At 38.7% G+C, this 20756-nt stretch overlaps 1 protein-coding gene and 1 long non-coding RNA gene across 3 annotated transcripts in view; one reads left to right on the top strand and one right to left on the bottom strand.

Moving 5' to 3' along the window:
- Nucleotides 1–4380: 4380 nt before the first annotated feature.
- LOC136257819 (uncharacterized) overlaps nt 4381–20756 on the top strand; it is a 202803-nt gene continuing 186427 nt past the window's right edge. The window contains exon 1 of the mRNA XM_066051122.1: nt 4381–4524. Coding sequence (XP_065907194.1) covers nt 4510–4524 — 15 coding nt within the window. The 5' untranslated portion in view covers nt 4381–4509. The remainder of the gene's footprint in view (nt 4525–20756) is intronic.
- LOC136257770 (uncharacterized) lies at nt 14898–17120 on the bottom strand. 2 transcript variants are annotated; one of them, XR_010702148.1, is made up of 3 exons: nt 16985–17120; nt 15162–15811; nt 14898–15100 (listed from the first exon to the last, which is right to left on the bottom strand). It is a non-coding gene; the product is annotated as an uncharacterized lncRNA (long non-coding RNA). The 2 variants fall into 2 exon arrangements; XR_010702149.1 differs by having other exon boundaries at nt 14899–15100; nt 15162–15278.

The raw sequence follows: 20756 nt of genomic DNA, 5'->3' as shown, positions 1-20756 counted from the left end.
GAACGTGGTCAAAAACCTTATTTTGATGTCAAGGTGCTTAATCCTTTTGCTCCCACACACTGTTTAGTATCTTTACCCCAGTGTTACAGGCATGCGGAGCTAGTGAAAAAGAGAAATATGAAAAGAGGATTAATGAAGTAGAACATGGGCCATTTTCTATTTTAGTGTTTTCATGCACTGGAGGCATGGGTCCTTTGGCCACAGTGGTGTACAAGAGAATAGCCACTCTATGCTTTGTGTGTTGTTATTTGTAATTTTGCTTTTTTGTTTGATTGTAACTATAATGTTTTTTATGATGCGGTAACCAAAAAAAATATATATATATAATTTTATTGAGTAACACACTCTTGCAGTTTAAGCTATATTAATATATTTGGACCCACAAAAAAGTGGACCCCTAGTCCACTTTTTCTTGAAACATTTGGACCCCTCTGAAATATTTTATCCCCCTGCAAAATTTATTATTAACACCATTTGCATGCATACAAGGGGGGGAGGGTCCAGATGTTTCAGCTGAAATAATCGATCCTGCCTGTCGATATTATCCTAGCCCTTACCTGTTGCATTCAGCTAACTACCACAGTTTCTTTTATTACGGACAGTCGTAAATGTCTAACTATAATATTTCTCTAACAGGTTGCTTCTGCCAACACTTTGCCCATTGCTGTCAGTTTTCAAGACAATTGAAATTACAGTGCTTGGCCACTACCAGCAAGACTCCGTGAACACTCTGTTGAATTAACAGCATCTTCCATGTTGTTTGTCAGGAAGATGTTGAATGATGCTGCCTGTATATAACAGATTTCATCTTCTGAAAGAATTTTCTTAGCTCAATCATGCAAAGAGTGGGTGGACTCAGCCAACCATACTTATTATAATAACTGTAAATTACTGATATAGATAAATTTGATTTTTACCCATACAGATCCTTTATGTTGCAGACATGTTGCAGACATGTTTGGTCACATCACATGTGTCCAAAAATTTACCTGCCATTTTATTGATTTTTTGTCATTTGTTTTTGTACACATTCAGCATCATTAATATTATTGTGACTGGATTTTCAAAAAGGTACCTTTCCCACACACTTTACATGTGAGCAAACAAAATGTTATAACAGTTGACTCCTTACAGATTAAGCTGATGTTTGTATCATCTAAATATAGCCAGAATCTAGATACTGTAGAAATTTTCCATCAGTAAAGCTATATACAGTAACTGTATATAGCTTTACTGATGGAAAATTTCAGACAGGTAATGCAATGATAAAAAGTTATGTATAGTATCAATATAATACTAAAAAAAAATAGGTCAAAATTGGTTTCATCTCTTATACGTGCTGTGGGAGTGTGGGAAACAAATAATTTCTCTTGAAATGTTTTAATTCTCCCTTCTATTGACTTCATTGACTATATAATTATATAGGGAATTTCACTTGAACTATTTAATCCTCTTTTAAAGGTAAGATTGTGCTGCAAATGGCTAGTTTATTTGAATTATTTATGGCAAGATTTTGGTATAATCTGGTAAACTTCTCAGATGGGTTAAGAATTTTCTCATGGGGAGGAAGCAGAAAGTTATTCTGAACAATCATGAATGAGAATGGTCAGATGTACTTAGCAGAGTGCCTCAAGGCTCAGTCTTAGGCCCTACACAGTTCAATATCTATGTTAGTGACATGCCTTTAATAGTTAACAGCTCCATTGTTCAATTAGCTGATAACGTTAAAATGTTTAGAACTATTAATTAAGACAATTGATGATTTCCATCAACTTCAGCAAGACATAAGTGTTCTTTCTGAGTGGGCTAAGAAATGGCAGTTGAAGTTTAACATTAGTGAATGTAACTGGTTACACTTAGGACAACCACATAGATTTGGTGAATATATGATTTACGGCACTACTATTACATCTTGTAAAGATTCGGGAGTACAAATAGATAGCCAACAAAGTTTCATGATCACATCACCACAATTACTATAAAAGGCCAATCGTCTTTAAGCAATTATTCAAAAAACTTTCCAACATTTCAACAAAAACACAATTATTAACCTCTATATATCTTATATTCAGCCTATGTTGGAACATGGTAATATTGTCTGGGGACCCCACTATATCCTTGATCAGCAAAATATACAGTGAGGAGCAACCAAGCTGATCCACAACCTTTCAGGGTTATGCACATGTGATGACCGTCTTGCTGAATTAAATCTGCCGTCACTAAAATACTGGAGGTGTTGTGGGGATATGATAATGACTTATCAACTTCTACATAATAACCTTAACGTAGATTCATCAGAATTACTAACCAGCAATAGTTTATCAATATCTAGGGGTCACAATTACAAACTATTTGAGCCACAATCATCTACAAGAGTGAGATCTTCAGTTTTTACTGTGAGAGCCATTAACGATTGGAATAACCTTCCTCATCATGTAGTTAATACACCCTCATTGAATGACTTTAAAAATTTAATTGACTGTAGCTGGTCTACTTTTTTACATGATTACTAATTAGTTAACTCTTGTTGTATAATCTGTACAGTTTTTATGTTGTAATTATTAATAGGCAATAATTTTTGTAAAGATCAGGCTTTACAGGCTCCTTTAGCCACACCTAATGTACTAATACTAATACTATAGCTACCCTCCCAGCGGTTTGTTAATCAGTCCACTGCTTCTCTATTACTAGCTATAATGTACACATGACTGGGCTAAAATACTTGGCAATTATCTATAGCTCTCACCATGTTCTATTGACTACAATACAGGTGTATCTGAAAGCATTTGATTCTGTTCCCCATGAAAGACTATTGTTAAAACTGAAAGCTTATGGAATCCATGCATGGATCATTGTTACAGTGGTTCTGTTAATTCCTCACTACCTGCAGACAAGGAGTTGTCATCAATGGCCATTATTCTGACTTACCTGAAGTATAGTTAGACACTTAATACAGACTGGGGTTAGCTGAATGCAAGGGCAAGGATAATTCACTGTCAAATCTGGTAGCTCTGCTGAATTGGAAAGCTCCTGCAAGACTTAGACTAGGCTACTGGCTGGGTTTCATCCTGGCCAACTATCATTTCTTTTACGAGCTGCCGCTTCTGATACACTCCCTACTGCCATAAATCTGTGGAGGTGGACTCAATACAATGTGATGCAAAATGTTTATTATGTGAGTCCTCCTGACCCACAACAACACATGTCTTGAATGGTTGCCCTGTTGCATTGAATCAGCAGCATTACACTTATCATCATAACCAGGTGCTTTCTGCTCTAGCCACTATGCTTACTAAAACTTTTGCTGACTGACCATCTATTCAAGTGTTTGCTGGCTTGCATAACCACCGAGCCTGTGAAGCACCTCAAGCTACCATTCCAACTTTGATTCTGATAGCTCCATATTGCCCTGATATTGTTGTGTACAATTCACAAGTCCATTCTGTTGCTATGATGGAATTAACCTGTCTACTAGACTCTGTCCATCATTTAGAATCAGAACAGAATATGAAGCAATCGAAAATTGAATATTTACAATTATTGGCAGAATTTGACAAATTAAATATCTCCAGTTATTATGAAACTATCGAAATTCCAACACTTGGCCATTACCAACCAGCCTCCATTGGAAACTACCTTAATTTCATCAAATTTTCCAACACTACCATATCTCCAAATCTACTGTTTAGATGATGCATGCTGCCTACCAAAGTATTCTAGCCTCTGAGAGGATATTTTTGGCTTGGAATAATAAAGAGTGACTAATATCAAGAGTCCATAATAAAGAGGAGAGTGTCCAACTCAGTATTGTACCATCAAAAATGAGCCCGGTAAGTACATAGTGATAATTGTTCCTGTTTGGCCACATTATATCCAAATTCATTTCAAAGAAGCCTCTCTATGAATGGGTGTCAAAGTGTTTAAAGGGCTTCTATCAAAACTCACTAGGGCTTCTATAAAAACTCAAACCGGGCTCATTTTTGATGGACCAGTACTGAGTTAGACACTCTCTTCTTTATTATGGACTCTTGCTAATATTATATAGCTTCTTTTTACTTTTATATTCACACCCTTGCTATGCCCATGCAGGTTCGTCTGTAGGACCACACATGTGGTTGCATGTGACCGAGGAGGTGAGGGCTATCATACTTTATGTACTGTACTTTCATCATTTCATAATTGACGATTTTTTTTCTAGACAGGGGGATCATTTATTTCAGCTGAGATATCTGGACCCCCCTTTGTATAAATGATGTTAATAATAAAATTTGTAGGGGGGATAAAATATTTCAGAAGGGGTCCATGCACATTTTTGTTCCGGGGGTCCAAATGTTTCTATATATTTGGACCGGGGGAACCAAAATAGGGGATCCAAATTTTTCTTGACAGAGCCACGGTAATTACTTATCTGATTATCTGATCAGGTGAGCATGGGAATTGGATCTTGGCCACTCTGGATCCTGGCAAGTCACGAAAATACCTCCGTTCTTGTATCTCTTGGTTACCTTGATGGCGAAACAAGAGGTTAGATCTTTGTGTACATTGTAGTAGCACTATGTACTGTAACGGAGGATAAATTAATTGTTTTACTGACCGGCATTGCGCGCCCACAGTTGTGTACCGGCCGTATCATTGTAACCCCCAGTATCCCCAGTACGGGATAAATAGTGGATTTGCGAACCCCCAGTAGTGGGTCTTTAGGATACTCCGAGTTTTAAAATATAATCATGATCGAGCACGGGCTTGTAGCTAGCTAGGTAGTCAAGATATAAAATTGAAGAATTCGCTCCAACTCACAAGTTGATAGATAACAACGCTGATCATGATAGTAAAGTACAATACGATGGGACAAAAGACATAGACAGTAACAGCTGTAACAGGGGCGGATCCAGGGGGGGGGGGGGGGGGGGGGGGCTTTGGGGGCTGAAGCCCCCCCTTCACTTTTAGGCTTTACTTGATCAATATGCTGAGTATTATAATGAAATTTTGTCTTAGCATAGAGTAGTGGTGGTAGTTATGAGACACTTAACTTTAAAGCATTGCTATCACCTAAAACTGTAACCCTTGTATTTCACAACGCTATTAGAGAAAAGTATACCCTTAAACTATATTATCCTAAAATTTCAAAAATTTTCATACCATTTGGTGGTCTGTATGATCATTTTTCTGGAACACTGTAGGTGTGTGTATTATGAGTCGTTGTGCTTGTAAGTTGACTATTTCATATTTGATTATGGTAAATTTTATATGTACAGGATAGCAGGGACACTGTAGACAGTCAAAACAGATTAGTTGACTTTATAATGTACTTTACATATTTGTACTCTTAACAACATAGTGAGTGGTACGAAGACAATCATTGGCAGTTTTCCAATATGATATAGCAAATTTTAGGAGCTATATTATCCCCTAATTAGAATTGTGGTTGACTTATAATCACTATATGTACCGATCTGAATATAGGTACTATCTCTTTACTGCTAAATCTGCAGGATTTAACTAGAGGTGTGCGATGACTAATTTAAACATATCTCGATATTTCCTCTGAACTTATCTCGATTATCTAACATATCTCGATAACTGAAGCATTTATTTATTTTAGTAAACTGCCAATATTGTAACCAGTAACGTAAGCAAATTGAAATTTGAAGACTATAAAAAAGTGAATAATGTTTGTCTTAACACTGTTCCCAAGTGGTAGGAGAGTTGGGGCCCCCAGGAGGTGCCTACACCATCAGGTATACAAATAATTTACGGAAGTTTACTATTATCTAGATTAATAAACCTATCATCCTTATCTTGATAAGTCTTATGATATCTCGATAATCAAATATATCTAGATAATCGCACACCTCTAGATTTAACCCAGTATACTTGTTTTAAGATATGTGACCCATATTACCCCATGTCCCATAATACCAGCCTCTACTCTAATTATATGATCACTAATAATACAAATACTCATAAAACCACCTTATAAACATCTTTCCAAGGTATTATCAGTGGATTTATGCTAAAGTTTATGCAACAAGGACCATTGGAGGTGTACAAGATCGAGATACTCTAATAGAGCAGTCAGCTAACTACTCTAATAGAACATTCACTGGAAACATGTAGTTGGTTCTATTATGCCAAATCTGCCTGCACCTATACATGCAATGAAGTGCATTGGTCTGTTTAAAGGGCTTCATTCATCTACTTGTGTAGTTAATATGTATGGCAATACTTAATTCAGGTACACAATTTCCATTGAAAATGCTCTCAGATTCAATCTTGTATTGTTCAAATTTCAAAATTTTCCACTTTCAACATTATTATTCTAACATGCACCTATTCAGTGTTGTGCAATTGTGAGAGGGGTGCATCATGTACTTGGCTGTCTGTACCTACCCAAACTTTTACATTAGCAAAATGCTTCAGAGAGCCATACCTATAATCTAAAGGCAGTATATAAAATATCTACAGGCAGAAAATATTATGAATTTTATGTGGAAATGTCTCCAAATTGCAGTATTTTAGCATCTATTTTTCAAAATTTTCCTGGGGGAGCATGCCCCCAAACCCCCCTAGTTCCAGCATGCTTTGCATGCTGGGAAGTGTACTTCGCACACCTCTACCCAAGAGATTGAGTTAGCCCTCCCCTTTTATAAATCCTAGATCCACCCCTGAGTAAAAAGAATAGAAGATGAATACAATTTAAATAGTTACAAAAATGAAAAGGTTATAGGTAGGGTCCGCAACGTGAAAAATCGATATCCTCCAATCAACTACCTAACTATTGTCATGTGTTAGGCTAAGTGTAACTTGAAGAACACCAGCGTGGTAGCCAAGTTTGTCACTTTCTTCTGGTAGAAAACGATACAAATGTCTTAAAATCACGTGATTTTTCATTATAGTAGTTCGTAGGGTTGTTTGTATGCCACGATATTCACTCTCAACATTGTTCAAGTAGTCTATCATCAACTCAAAGTATTGGTGGTTTGATTTTATTGGTCAGTTTCTGGTGGCAGCACAATCTGTGCAGCTTTTTGGCAACAGACAAAATGTTTCTTGCTCTGGAGCACAGGACAAGCAGAGCAGCAACTGCGCCATGGGTCAGCAATGACCAGTACTAGGTAAAGTACCTGCATGTGGAGTATGGTTATAATTGAAGCTTGTTAGCCATCTGGCTGAGCCATCTATATGCTGAAATTCGGCCAAAATAATGCAATTTTTGCAAACAAAATACCAGAATGGTTGATACATCAGTAAAACAGTCTCCAACAGCGAGGATACGAAGCTTATAAACACCTAACAATACGGCTATCTCGCCCAGTAAAGGCATAGAACAATCCAATGCATGAATAGGCACTCACGTGATCGAAATTCAAATTGCGGAAATACTCATGAAATTGCTTTCATTTCTGAATAGAAACCATGCAGTGTGCTCCTTTTGTAAATATTTGTGTTAATTGTTCACTCAGGTGTAGTCTGGGCCAGTGCAGGTGTGTTTTATGCTGTGATGGCATTATAGGGAGAGTCTCAGACTGCTGGGCTAATCGAAATGCTGAACCTAATGCACACAAACTGATTGTCACTTGATTCTTAAGGCATTAGAATGGATTATGGTTGTATTTTCCGAGATTTGAATAACGATCACGTGAGTGCCTATTTCATGCATTTGATTGCTCTATGCCTTTACTGGGCGAGATAGCCGTATTGTTAGGTATTTATAAGCTTCGTATCCTTGCTGTTGGAGACTGTCTTACTGATGTATCAACCATTCTGGTATTTGTTTGGAAAAATCGTGTTATTTTGGCCGAATTTCAGCATATAGATGGCTCAGCCAGATGGCTAACAAGCTTCAATTATAACCATACTCCGCATGCAGGTACTTTACGTACCTAGTACTGGTCATTGTTGACCCATGGCGCAGTTGCTACTCTGCTTGTCCTGTGCTCCAGAGGAAGAAACATTTTTTCTGTCGCCAAAAAGCTGCACAGATCGTGCTGCCACCAGAAACTGACCAATAAAATCAAACCACCAATACTTTGAGTTGATGATAGACTACTTGAACAATGTTGAGAGTGAATATCGTGGCATACGAACAACCCTACGAACTGCTGCAACGAAAAATCATGTGATTTTAAGACATTTGTATCGTTTTCTACCAGAAGAAAGTGACAAACTTGGCTGCTATGCTGGTATTATTCAAGTTACACTTAGCCTAACACATGACAATAGTTAGGTAGTTGATTGGAGGATATCGATTTTTCGTGTTGCGGACCCTATTATAGGTTAACTACCATATGAAGAAGTTTTTACATGAAACGGTCATAATTTGGCTTAATCACATAGCACTGTAATTTTTGCAAACTAACCTGCAAAACTAGTTCATGTGGTATAACTGCACGTGCATGGTAGCCTATTACTCCAAAAATAGCACAGCGTATAATATGAATATATTATTACAACAATATTAATAGTCAATCAGTCTATGTTACATCTCCCTCCTCTAAGTCAATATCGAAGATGGACAGGAGGACGGATTGTAACTCCTGTTTGTGAGCGAGTGACAGGTCTTGGAGGAGTTGCTGAAGATTCATCAGAGTTCATCTCAGTAGGTTCAGACCAAGGTCTAAGATCTGTGCGATTTCTCCTTACTTGGGTTGTGGGGGTTTCAACCACATATGACCTGGGAGTTTCAGCCATTTGTAGTATTCTACCTGGGACTTGCTGCTCTCTAGTGTTCACCCATACATTCTGGTCTTCTGGTAGAGATAGCAGCTCTCTTACACGATGACGTTTATCATAGTTCTCTTTCTGAGATGCCTTAAACTTTGCATCTAATTCTCTAAAACTCTCAGTATAGGACCATTGAGGGATGAAGTTAGCTTTCACTTGTGGCACATCTGTCTTTATATTCTCCTCCCCATCAGCAGTTCTGCTGGACTAAGTCTACACCATAGGAAAGGTGTTGCTCTGTTGCTAAGAAGTGCTTGGTATGGATCACCGCAGTGCTCTAACAATCCTTTAACAGTTTTAACTGTTCTTTCAGCCAAGCCATTGGCTTGGGGGTAGTGAGGACTCGTCGTGGTATGTCTAAACCCATAGATCTCTGAAAATTCTTTCATGTCCTGGGAGTTAAATTGTGGGCCATTGTCAGATATTACTTCTGCAGGAATACCAAATCTTGCAAAAATGGACTTCAGTTTAGTGATAACACTTGATGATGTAGTGGAACTCAACTTCTCAACTTCCACAAACCTGGAGTAGTAATCAACTGCCAACAGGTAGGCAGAACCCTTCAGTTCAAACAAGTGCAAAGCTATGCGCTCCCATGGGTGACTGGGTAGAGGTGTACTAATCAATGGTTCTCTGTTGTGGGTTATGGTCTTTTGGCATACTGTACATGCCTGAACAAACTTCTCTATTTCAGAAGAAACTCCTGGCCACCATACTGAGGAAGACACCCGCAGTCTACATCGTTGGATTCCCTGGTGGCCATGGTGAATCTTTTCTAAAGTTTTTTGCCTCATGCCCACCGGTACAACGATTCTGGACTGGTAGAGAAGTAAGTTACCACTGAGGGTGAGTTCTCCACGAAATCTCCATTAGTCCTTCAGAGCTCTACTAAGTTGGTTCCTGGTAGGCCATCCAGACTTACAATAATCAATGAGTTTGGAACACAAGTTGTCTTCTGCTTGTGCCTTGCTGTAACTATCCAAATGATCAGGACTAGCTGGGAGGGCAGTTGTGATAGCATGAACAAACTACTCTATCTCTGCAACTGATTGTGAGTTGTTGACTTCATGGGGTTCTCGCAAGGGAGCTCTGGACAGTGTGTCCGCAGTATATAAGGTCTTGCCTAGCACATGGTGTATTGTATATTGAAATTGCATTAAACGCAATCTGAATCTTAGCACCTGTGGCGGAAGTTGGTCCAGGCTCTTCTTGCCAAGGATGGGAACCAAAGGCTTATGATCTGTTTCCAATACCACAGTCTTACCCAGAACATACTCAGAAAACTTCTCTAGGGCCCGAGTGAGAGCCAAAGCTTCTTTTTCTATTTGGGTGTAGCGAGTTTTAGCTTCGCTAAGGGCTCTTGAAGCAAATGCTACAGGTCGCCAAATTTCTTGGTGTTGCTGCAGCAGGACAGCTCCAAGTCCATATGCTGAAGCATCAGCACTAATCTTGGTTTTTGCCTCAACATCATAGAGGGCAAGAACACGGGGTGACGAAATCTCATCTTTCAGCTTTACAAATGCTTCTGTATGAACAGCAGTCCACACCCAGGCTTTCTTAGAGCTCAGCAATTTCCTAAGTGGTTGGGATAGGTGGGCTATATTTGGTGAAAACTTACTCATTTGATTCACCATTCCCATGAACCTCCTTAACTCTGTGACTGATGTTGGGGAGCTCATTTTCTCTATTGCCATTGTTTTTCTTGGGTCAGGTGAGATTCCACTTTCATCTATGATGTGACCTAGGAAATTAACATGGGACTGGTAAAACTGACATTTACTTTCATTCAGTGTAACTCCTGCTGCTTGGATTCTTTCAAGGGTAGCATGTAACCTTGATTCATGTTCTGCTGCATCTTTGCCATAAATCAGAATGTCATCAACATGGCACAGCACTCCAGGAAGTCCAGACAGAAGATCATTCATACGGCGTTGGAATATTTCTGGTGCACTGGAAATGCCAAATGGAAGCTTGTTAAAACAAAACCGGCCATATCATATATGGAGTGATGAAAGTAGTCAGTACTCTAGATTGTTTCGCCAGTGGGATTTGCCAAAACCCACTGTTGGCATCCAATTTGCTGAAAACTTTGGCCCCCACTAATTGTGCTAAAGTAGTATCCACCTTTGGCATGGGGTGCACTTCTCGTAAAACACTCTCATTAAGCGGTTTTAGGTCAACACAAATGTGAACAGCTCCTGACTCCTTTGGAATAACCACCATAACAGCACACCAGGATGTTGGTTCTTCTACTGGGGATATAACTCCTAGGTTCTCCATACGTTGTAGTTCCTCTTTTACCTTCGACCTTAAAGGTATGGGGACATTCCTAGGAACATACAGCGCAAATGGTTGGCTATTTGGCTTTAGCTTAATCTCATACTCTTGTGCAAACGTTCTGAGTCCCTTAAACAAAGCAGGATACTGAGCCATAATAGGTTTTTCAACTGTACATACATTTGTCAAAAATGTAAGTTCTCTGATAGCTGGCAGTCCAAGAAGGTTGTTTCTTAATCCTTTGATGACATATACAGTTTGTGAACAGGATTCATGGTGGCGGTAAGTTAGGGAAAGGGAGGTCGTCCCTATGAATTCCAATGGAGTCTGATCCGGACCAAAAAGCAATGTATTTGTTTTTGTCAGGGGGGAGGTTATTCCCAAAGAGATCCAGGTTGGTTCAGATATTGCGGTGACTTCTGCACCTGTATCAACTTTGAAAGGCACTATTCTGTTGTTGACTGTGACTTCCACTTCCCAGATTCGGTTTTGTTCACCTCTGACTGTATCCAGGTAAGAGCTATTAGTGTCTTGGTGATCTCTAGTATAGTCAACATAGTAAAGTTCATTTAGATCCCCTTTGGTATTGACCACTGTACTTGAGAGGCATTGGTTTCCAAAATGGCCTTTTCTGTTGCAGCGAAAACAAATCGCCTGTCTTGCTGGACACTCTTGGCAAGGATGGGAGCCTTTTCCACATCACCTGCAAGTTTGAAGAACTGATGGATTATGTTTTGGTAGCTTAGTTTGTGTGGTGGTATTGCTGGTAGTTTCCTCCTCGGAGCATACTTGTCAACTGCATGTAATGAGATTTCCTCCTTCTCTTTGCCTTTCAGAATTTCTTGTTGTGCCTTGACAGCTTCGCGTTGGCGGATCATCCATTTCGCTTTGTCTAGAGTCAGGTCCGGTTCCATTTGGAGTCTTTCTGAAAGGGCTTGGTCTAATATTCCTACCACAAGGCGGTCTCGAATTAGTTCATCCTTCATACCTTTGAACTCACAACGATCAGCAAGCCCGTGCACTTCGGTAATAAACTGTTCGGCGGATTCACATGTGAGTTGGTTTCATCTGTTAAACCGAGCGCGTTCAAAAATAATGTTCTTGCGCACCTTGAAATAATTATCGAACTCTCCAATGACCTTAGTATAGCTCTTCCTGTCTTCTTCAGATATTTGAGTTGTGTCTAGAATCTCTTCCGCATCTTCGTCAAAGCAATACAGGAGGGTGCTCCCTTGTCGTTCCTCTCCTTGTTCTTTCAAACCGGACGCTAGTCGAAACTGCTCAAATCGCCGCTTCCATCGCGGCCATTCCTCAGTATCCTTGAAGCAAAATGGCGTTGGAGGCTGTAGTTGGAGGTTTGTTACAACGGTAGTAGTAGACATGACTAGCCACTTCTGACACCATGTGGTACAACTGCACGTGCGCGATAGTCTATTATTCTAAAAATAGTACAGCATACAATATGAATATATTATTACAACAATATTAATAGTCAATCAGTCTATGTTACAGCTCACAGTGCTTTTGTTTCATTGTAACACTAATGTAGTGAAGATTAATGGCTGTCAAGACATCGAAATACCTCTTAGCGTTCCCTTCCAAATATCCTCCATTCAATTTGCCATAGAAAAAGTAAGTGATTTTCAACCTTAAAATGACACGCTTAAAATTCCTCTGATTTCCTTCTGCTATAGTTCATCTTAATCGCTATTCACTGCTCTTTCCAAATCTGGTTCGGAATCTGAGGTATCTATCATGTGTCGCGGGTTATTACGCCTTTTGTTGAATGCCCCCAAAACTCCCAATACAAAATGTATAGAGGGAAATATGCTACTCCCGGTTGGTTTGGGCCATTTTGACGCACCTAAATTTCCGTGAATTGGACTTCTTTTGGTATAATTGTACACGCAGAGAGTTGCTCTACACGTATCAAATTTGGAAAGTTGCTAAACAGACTCGAGGTAAGCGGTACACAATAATTAATTAAAAATTTTAATGGTTTTTCGATCGAAATGTATTGGACATGCCTGTTCCAGCTGGCTTTTTTGCCGTCGACAAAAGTATAGCAAATGTCCACAAACTTCTTCATGTGACTAAAAATAGCTACAAGGTATTATATTTAAAGTATGTGCATGATGAGTTCAGATGTTTATGCAGCTACAAAATGGCTTTTGTGTATGCTGCTTCAAATGAACGTTATTATTACAAATTATAGTCCAATTGATTTCTTGTGTTTGTTTTTGTAGTTATAGCTATGTTATTTTGTGAATCATATGCCGAAATAATTTATCATCGCTCCCTCTACTGCTGGTTAACATAGTCAGATGAAGTAGTTTGCTACAAGGAACAGGTTTAATCACAGAAACACTGTTACTTTCACAAACTAACTTGCAGAACTAATTCACAATATGGTTTCATTGTAACACTAATGTAATAAAGGTAAATGGGTGTCAAGACATTGAAATAGCTTCAGAGCATTTCCTTCTAAATATGTAAAAGTAAATGGTTTTTAACCATAAAATGATGCACTAAAAAAATTTCCTCTGATTTCCTTCTGCTATAGCTCATTTAAATTGCTATTTGCTGCTCTTTCCAAATCTGGTCCAGAATCTGAAGTATCTGTCAAGTGTTGTGGATTAATGTACCTTTTATTATATGCCTCTGAAATGCACAATACAAAATAGTTTGCTACACCGGGTCGGTTTAGGCTATCTTGACACACGAAAATTTCTGTGAATTGGACTTCTTCTGGAATTGTTGTACTTGCAGAGAGTTGCTCTACACGCATCACAACTGGAATGTTACTAATCAGACTTGAGGTAGGCGGTACACAATAATTAATTTAGTTTTTAATGGCTATTCAGTTGAAATGTATTGGAAATTCCTGTTCCAGCTGGCATTTTTGCCATGAACAAAAGTATAGCAAATGTCCGCAAACTTCTTGATATGATAGCATCGTCATTAGCCTATTCCGAGATTGTGGGGATTCTGCAGTAACTATGGTAATAGAATGCAAATGATGGTAAGATCAGCGGATCACTCATTCACACCAATAAACAATGTGGAAGCTGTTTGTCATTTGTTAGGATGAAAAAGGGTCTAGTCCAGTTTGAATCAGACACTTGTCTTGACACTACCCGGATACCCATACAGAAATTTCAGGACTGTCACAAACATGTGTAACATGCATGTTACATACATATTACATAACTGTAACATGTTACTAGCCTATATGTTACTCACATGTGACAGGGGTCAGTGCAGTAGTAACATATGTGTTACACCCCTGTAAAATGTGTGCTATTGTAATTCCCAATCGATTGTTTCACAAATGTTACATATAAATTACATCAAGAGTTTATAATGGTTTAGGGAGAGTGTCGAACTACGCTATACCCTGTGAAATATGAGCCCGTAAAGTCCTATGGCATCGTTCAAACAACTCGGTGATTAGTGTTGATTGGTGACTAATTATAAGTACATGGGTGCGCATACAGTTGAGAGACCGCATACATGTTGAGAGACCGAAGCTACAGAGTGAAAGAACATTGTAAAAGTATGACACAACGTGCTGAGGAATTCAGTACAAAGAGAAAGGCACAGCCAACTAAGCCATAGATATCAACTTCGCGTGTGACGTCTTAATTTGAGGTTTCATCATGGTCGCCATTCCATGCTTGACAGTTCTGATAGTGAAAGTGACACCGCGTCTAGATGGGGCTGTAGCCATAGGGATTCAATGCGGACCACCCGACCAAACAAAGAAGGTGTTAAATCTGGGCAATCAACAGTGAGGACACAAAGGTATGCGGGCTACTTTATGGGCTCATTTTTCATTGCGTATAGCGAAGTTCAGCGAAGTTCGATACTCTCAGTAACACATTATAAACTCTTGATTACATATATGTCTAGAACTTGTCTATTAAATTTTTTGAAACTTAATTTAAATGACAGTCAGTTGTATAAAAACATTTGTACAAACAATAATTTAAATCAAGTTACATGTTCTTTTCTTAAATCAGCATATTTGTTCAATGAAAACAGTGGTAGAACAGCTAACTTCTGTGGCGTACATTTTCTTTAGGCAAACTCGACCAACCTATAAAACATACAGTATGTAATATTTACTAAAATCAAATAGCTGAATACCCTCAACTCACTTAAACATAGGTTAAGTTAGAGAGTTGTGACTTGAATCTTCAGTCTTTAGCTGGCACCTTGTGGAGTATTAATAGCCACAGTTAACTTTTAATAGTCTAGTTTTGTGCATCATATGCCTGTATAGAATAAAGGATAATCACATGAACCAGAGCGGTAATATCAATAATTATGTGCTTACGCATGCTGATACCCGGTTTGCGGCTTCCTAAAACTGTCACATACGATTCTATAATATGAATTGTGCTTAACTTGAGTTTGTTATTGGAATGCACTTACACAAGTTGACCTAGAAAACATTCGTATGACAACATGAATGGTCAACTAGTTGTGGACAAATACAGTACCTCTCAATGTAATATCGCACTCGCTCGCGCTGCTCAATTGCGAGTGATTGAAAAACTTGCTAATTAAAAGGCGTTGCACCCGTTTCCTTCACGAGTATTCATCCCATACGAAACAGGATGAATACTCATGAAGGAAATGAGTGCCGCGCCCTTTAATTAGCTAGTTTTTTAATCACTCGCAATCGAGCAGTGCGAGCGAGTATGACGTTACATTTGAGCAGTACCTTAGCATATCTTGACAGAGGGCTTTCTTTCACTAAGTTTTGTTATGCCTTATATGCAGTCAGCATACTTAGGAAATAGACCTATAAGATTAATAATCACAGTGGTAGTTAGTAAACCAGATACATAAATAGCCAAGACGTTATAAATTTCTGATATTAAAGTAAGCTATACTTTCTACGAAACAAACCATATTGATTCTATATTACACTAAGGGCCCACAAGGGGGTTTCTTTTTACCTGTGCCAACATACTACAGTGCAGTAGAGTGGCAATATGTAAGTGCTGAGTGAGAGCTAAATGGAATAATGCAGAATATTTTCCCAAACTTATATTTATTTGTCAAAGTCACTTCCACTACACTGTAATACAAAGTGTCTATGAGATTTTTCTACAACTACTCTATTTATATGTGACTTAATTTTAGAAAACTGTCGATATCCCCACAATTTTCAAAATGCATTTTATTTGTTCTTTGTTTTCTACAGGGACAGAGGAATGAACTAGCTAAGTTTCAGCTTCATAAGTTAAGCAGCATTGGAAATACAGCACTAGACAGCTGGACAAGCAAATATGTACAGAAGCTATCGAGAAAAGAATCTACAGGTGCTTATATAAACCATCATAACTTACTGATACAACAGCGTACGAAATTGAATCTTCACTCATTGTGTTCGCCATGACTTTGTGCATCCACCAAGGTATAGTTTGTGTCTCAGGCATGCTTCTGTGTTTGAGAAAGAAGGCATATTCACTGAAAACGATTATCGGTAAATTCTTTCGTCACTGCAAAGTAAACAAACGTCTGTAACTTTGAAATCCTTCTGTGTATGGAGATGAAACAATGATTTGTGTACTCCCTATGAACAGGCGAACACAGTGATGCCCAGGAGTTATCCATTGGAGGCTTACGTTGCCCACTAGTGAGGCGATAAAAACTTGCATAATTTTTTCTGGAGCTTGCATTTTTTACCCATAGTTTTTGACTGCGTTTTATTACAAAAGTACTGTTGTGCGTATATCGATGGTTTTCCAAAATTCAGTCACATATTGTACTGATGTATATATGGGCTAGGGCTAATGACAACACAGTAGAGGATAAGGTAAAAGAACTATGATAGGCTTCATTAAAACAGTGTAGGTAACAAGTTTTAATCATTTAGCCATAATAGGATAGATTTCTATCCTATTTAATACCCGCCACTTACAGGAGTACTGTTACTATTCATTAAACTATTTAGGTACATATAACTCACCTGTTTGTATGTACTAAACTTTCTTCCTTAGTTGTCCCTGCTGTGCTGCTTTTTCAGTGTTAAAGCCTGCTACAATATCCATACTTCGTACTTTGAAAAATTCAAAACTTTCTGATGTAACAAAGGAAACCACTAATATAAGTTAAAATTCAAAAGATGAAACCATACGAATGGAACTCAATTATGTGTTCCATTAGTGCACATTTGGTTTACCACAACTATCCAAATGTCTCTTAGACCAAATGACTGCTTTTAAATATGATAATACTGTAGTTTGAAACATCATTCAGGTAAGTGGCTAGCAACATGCAGTTGCTCACACATGCACTGAGTTCCTTCACTGCCAGTCCATGGAATTTCATCTCGACACTGAGTAACTTTTTACAATTCATTAAATTCTTTTAGCAAAGAGGATATCCAGGAGGGCCACTTTCAATAATGGCAGGCATGCTCCTGTTGTGTTCATATAATGCAAGCATGGCAGGCTAGGCTATACCTAATACACTGAGTCTCCAGATTTTACAAACCAATCTAAGCATCAGGCAAACTCTCTCCAGCGAGTAGCTACAGTGTACTGTGATACTTTGTATTAGTTTTAAGCCTCAGGTGAACTGTTACTGTTACATATTACATACTACCAATGCATGGAACTGCTTCCTCAGTTTAAAAACTATGTCATGATTTAGTTGCTGTGAGCAAAGTTTCGGCTGAGCTTTAAGCAAACTGTCATTCTGAGGGTCATGTGACTATATACTGACTGTTGATTTTTAAGAGAATATGAACAAATGAGAATGACATCACAGTAGATACCACCTAAGTGCAGATAAATTACCCTGAACCTTTATCACTTTCCACAGGTATGTATAATCCATACACACCAGCTACCAAATGAATATCACACTTCAATAAATATTTTGATTTGTGCTAGGAAACTGCCAAGTCATGCTTTATGATAGCTAAGTGATGCACCATTACTTTTGGTACTTCTATCATTGCATGTAGCAATGCAGCAATTACACTGAAATGTGTATGTATATTGAGTCGTTTGGTGCCGTTGCTGAAAGCATGTGAACATACACCCTGTACAGTATACTCAGTGCTGATTTTCACAGTGGTATCATCAAAATGAACAATACATTGGCATTAGAAAATGTGCATGACTGCTCTATTGGCATATCTTTATAAAGTTGTTCCCAATGGCATCAGTTTTAGTGCAACTATCATAGAGCTTAGTGTTTCTAATTATTCATATTTTTATGCTGTATTTGTGTGTTCCCATCTGGTTTGCACCTTATGGTAAACATGAAATCCTCAGGGTGGAAGGTTTACAAATACAGTAGCTTTAAAGTTGAATGAGAATTCCTCACATTCTGCCTAAATACTGTGTATGCACAGAGTAAATATAATTGTATGAAGGTATAAAATGCTTAACCTAGCTTTCACCCAGCAAAATAGTAATAAACTCAATGGTGGTATTAGGGAATTAATGCATAATCGGTGATTGAAAATTGTACTTGTGCACGGCTGATTCAATAGTTAATGGCTACACACACACACACACACACACACACACACACACACACACACACACACACACACACACACACACACACACACACACACACACACACACACACACACACACACACACACACACACACACACACACACACACACACACACACACACACACACACACACACACACACACACACACACACACACACACACACACACACACACACACACACACACACACACACACACACACACACACACACACACACACACACACACACACACACACACACACACACACACACACACACACACACACACACACACACACACACACACACACACACACACACACACACACACACACACACACACACACACACACACACACACACACACACACACACACACACACACACACACACACACACACACACACACACACACACACACACACACACACACACACACACACACACACACACACACACACACACACACACACACACACACACACACACACACACACACACACACACACACACACACACACACACACACACACACTTGTGCAATACGGCCTACTTTATTCCACGGACTGTACTGGACTCGCGGACTGGACTGGACTGGACTCACAGACTGGACTGGACTCGTGGACTAAGCTGGAAACAGCTTTTAAACAATAATCCAGGAATTATCCATCTCTTGCAACACTGGAGACACCACTATCGAGCTACAACTGTGCTGCTGCTGGCTCTTCCTTACAAGTCATGACACTAGCACATGCACTAATTAATTAGAATACACTTGTGATACATGTGTACTAGCAGTGATACAGTGTGTTAGAGGCTATTCTTGTAGCGTAGATGCTTTCCTTTGTTGCTTTAGCACTAGTGTTACATCTGTAGAGATGAGCCAGTAATTATTCTTAGCAGGTAGCTAGGTGGCACCACCAGGCAAGGTGATGGGGCTATGCAAATAATCTGGCTAAAACCTAACACTAGTGTTAAGTACTGAAGCAACAAAGGAAAACATGTACGCTACATACGCTACAACAATAGCCTCTGTCACACTTTATCATCACTGCAAGTACACGTGTATCGTAAGTGTATTCTAATTGATTAGCAATAGCAGATTGCAGCAAAGTGAGAGACAGCAAAAAATCCAATCCAGGGTAACAGAGTAATTTCCCTCCCCCTCTTGGTGGGCCAGATGTTTGTAGAATCATGAGCAAGACCCTCAGTGGCTGAAAAAACAGAGGAGAGAATAAAGCATGTTCCACTTCATGAATGCATTAGCCATAAGCACACCATAGACAGGTTTAGTGAGAGGGATTGGTCACCTTACATAACCATTAGAGATGAGTGATACAATACCAAAAGTATCAATAACACTGATACAATACAATTCTAATATCATTTTATGAATACTTCATGTCGATACTGGTACAAGTAACTCACATGATCAGTTAGTAAGATTTCTTTAGTGAGTACTATTTGGAACATGACACCTAATGTTTCATTAAACTTCCCATTGAATATCAATCTAGTAAGCCTATATTTAAGCTTTGATGTATGCCTCTATACAAGCTAAAATAACTTCGCAGGTATTAACAGTAGAAAAGTTCAGCTAGAAACAAGTCACCCTTTAGAGATATCAGCTAGACACAAGTTACCCTACAGAGATCAGCTACAAACAAATTACCCTGTAGAAATATGTGCTGGAAACAAATCACCATGTAGAGTTGAGCTAGAAACAAGTCACCCTGAAAAGAGTTCAGCTACAAACAATGAGAGTTTCAGGTACACTTCAGTTATGTAAGAAGTCACCTTATTACCTACAGTATGATTATCATTCATTGTTAAATATACAAATATTTTTAATCGGACAAAAAGCAATACACAAAATTGCTTCTTTTGATTGTTCCACAATTCCTGCAGAAAAGAAAAAGGTTAAAAGGAAGCATCAAAGCCAGTTTATGGCTGGCTTTGTGGCTTGCAATACAAAAAGAAGTGATATCTAAATCAAAACAGCCAAGCTGTAAAAAAAGAGTGCGGCCCCCAAAAATTCCAGGGTGAAAAAAGATGTGAAATCCAACGTGGCGGCCATGAAATGGCTGTGATGGTAGGTTAATGGCAAAAAATTTAATTACAACAATTCAGGTGAATTTGGTGCTGAATCCTAGTGAAACTTGGAGGAGGCAACGCAAATTCACCTGAATTGTCATAATTAAAATTTTTACCATTAACCTACC

The sequence above is a fragment of the Dysidea avara genome, chromosome 6 (genome assembly GCF_963678975.1).
Source record: "Dysidea avara chromosome 6, odDysAvar1.4, whole genome shotgun sequence".
Lineage (NCBI taxonomy): Eukaryota > Metazoa > Porifera > Demospongiae > Dictyoceratida > Dysideidae > Dysidea > Dysidea avara.
This window is presented reverse-complemented; position numbering and strand designations above follow the sequence as displayed.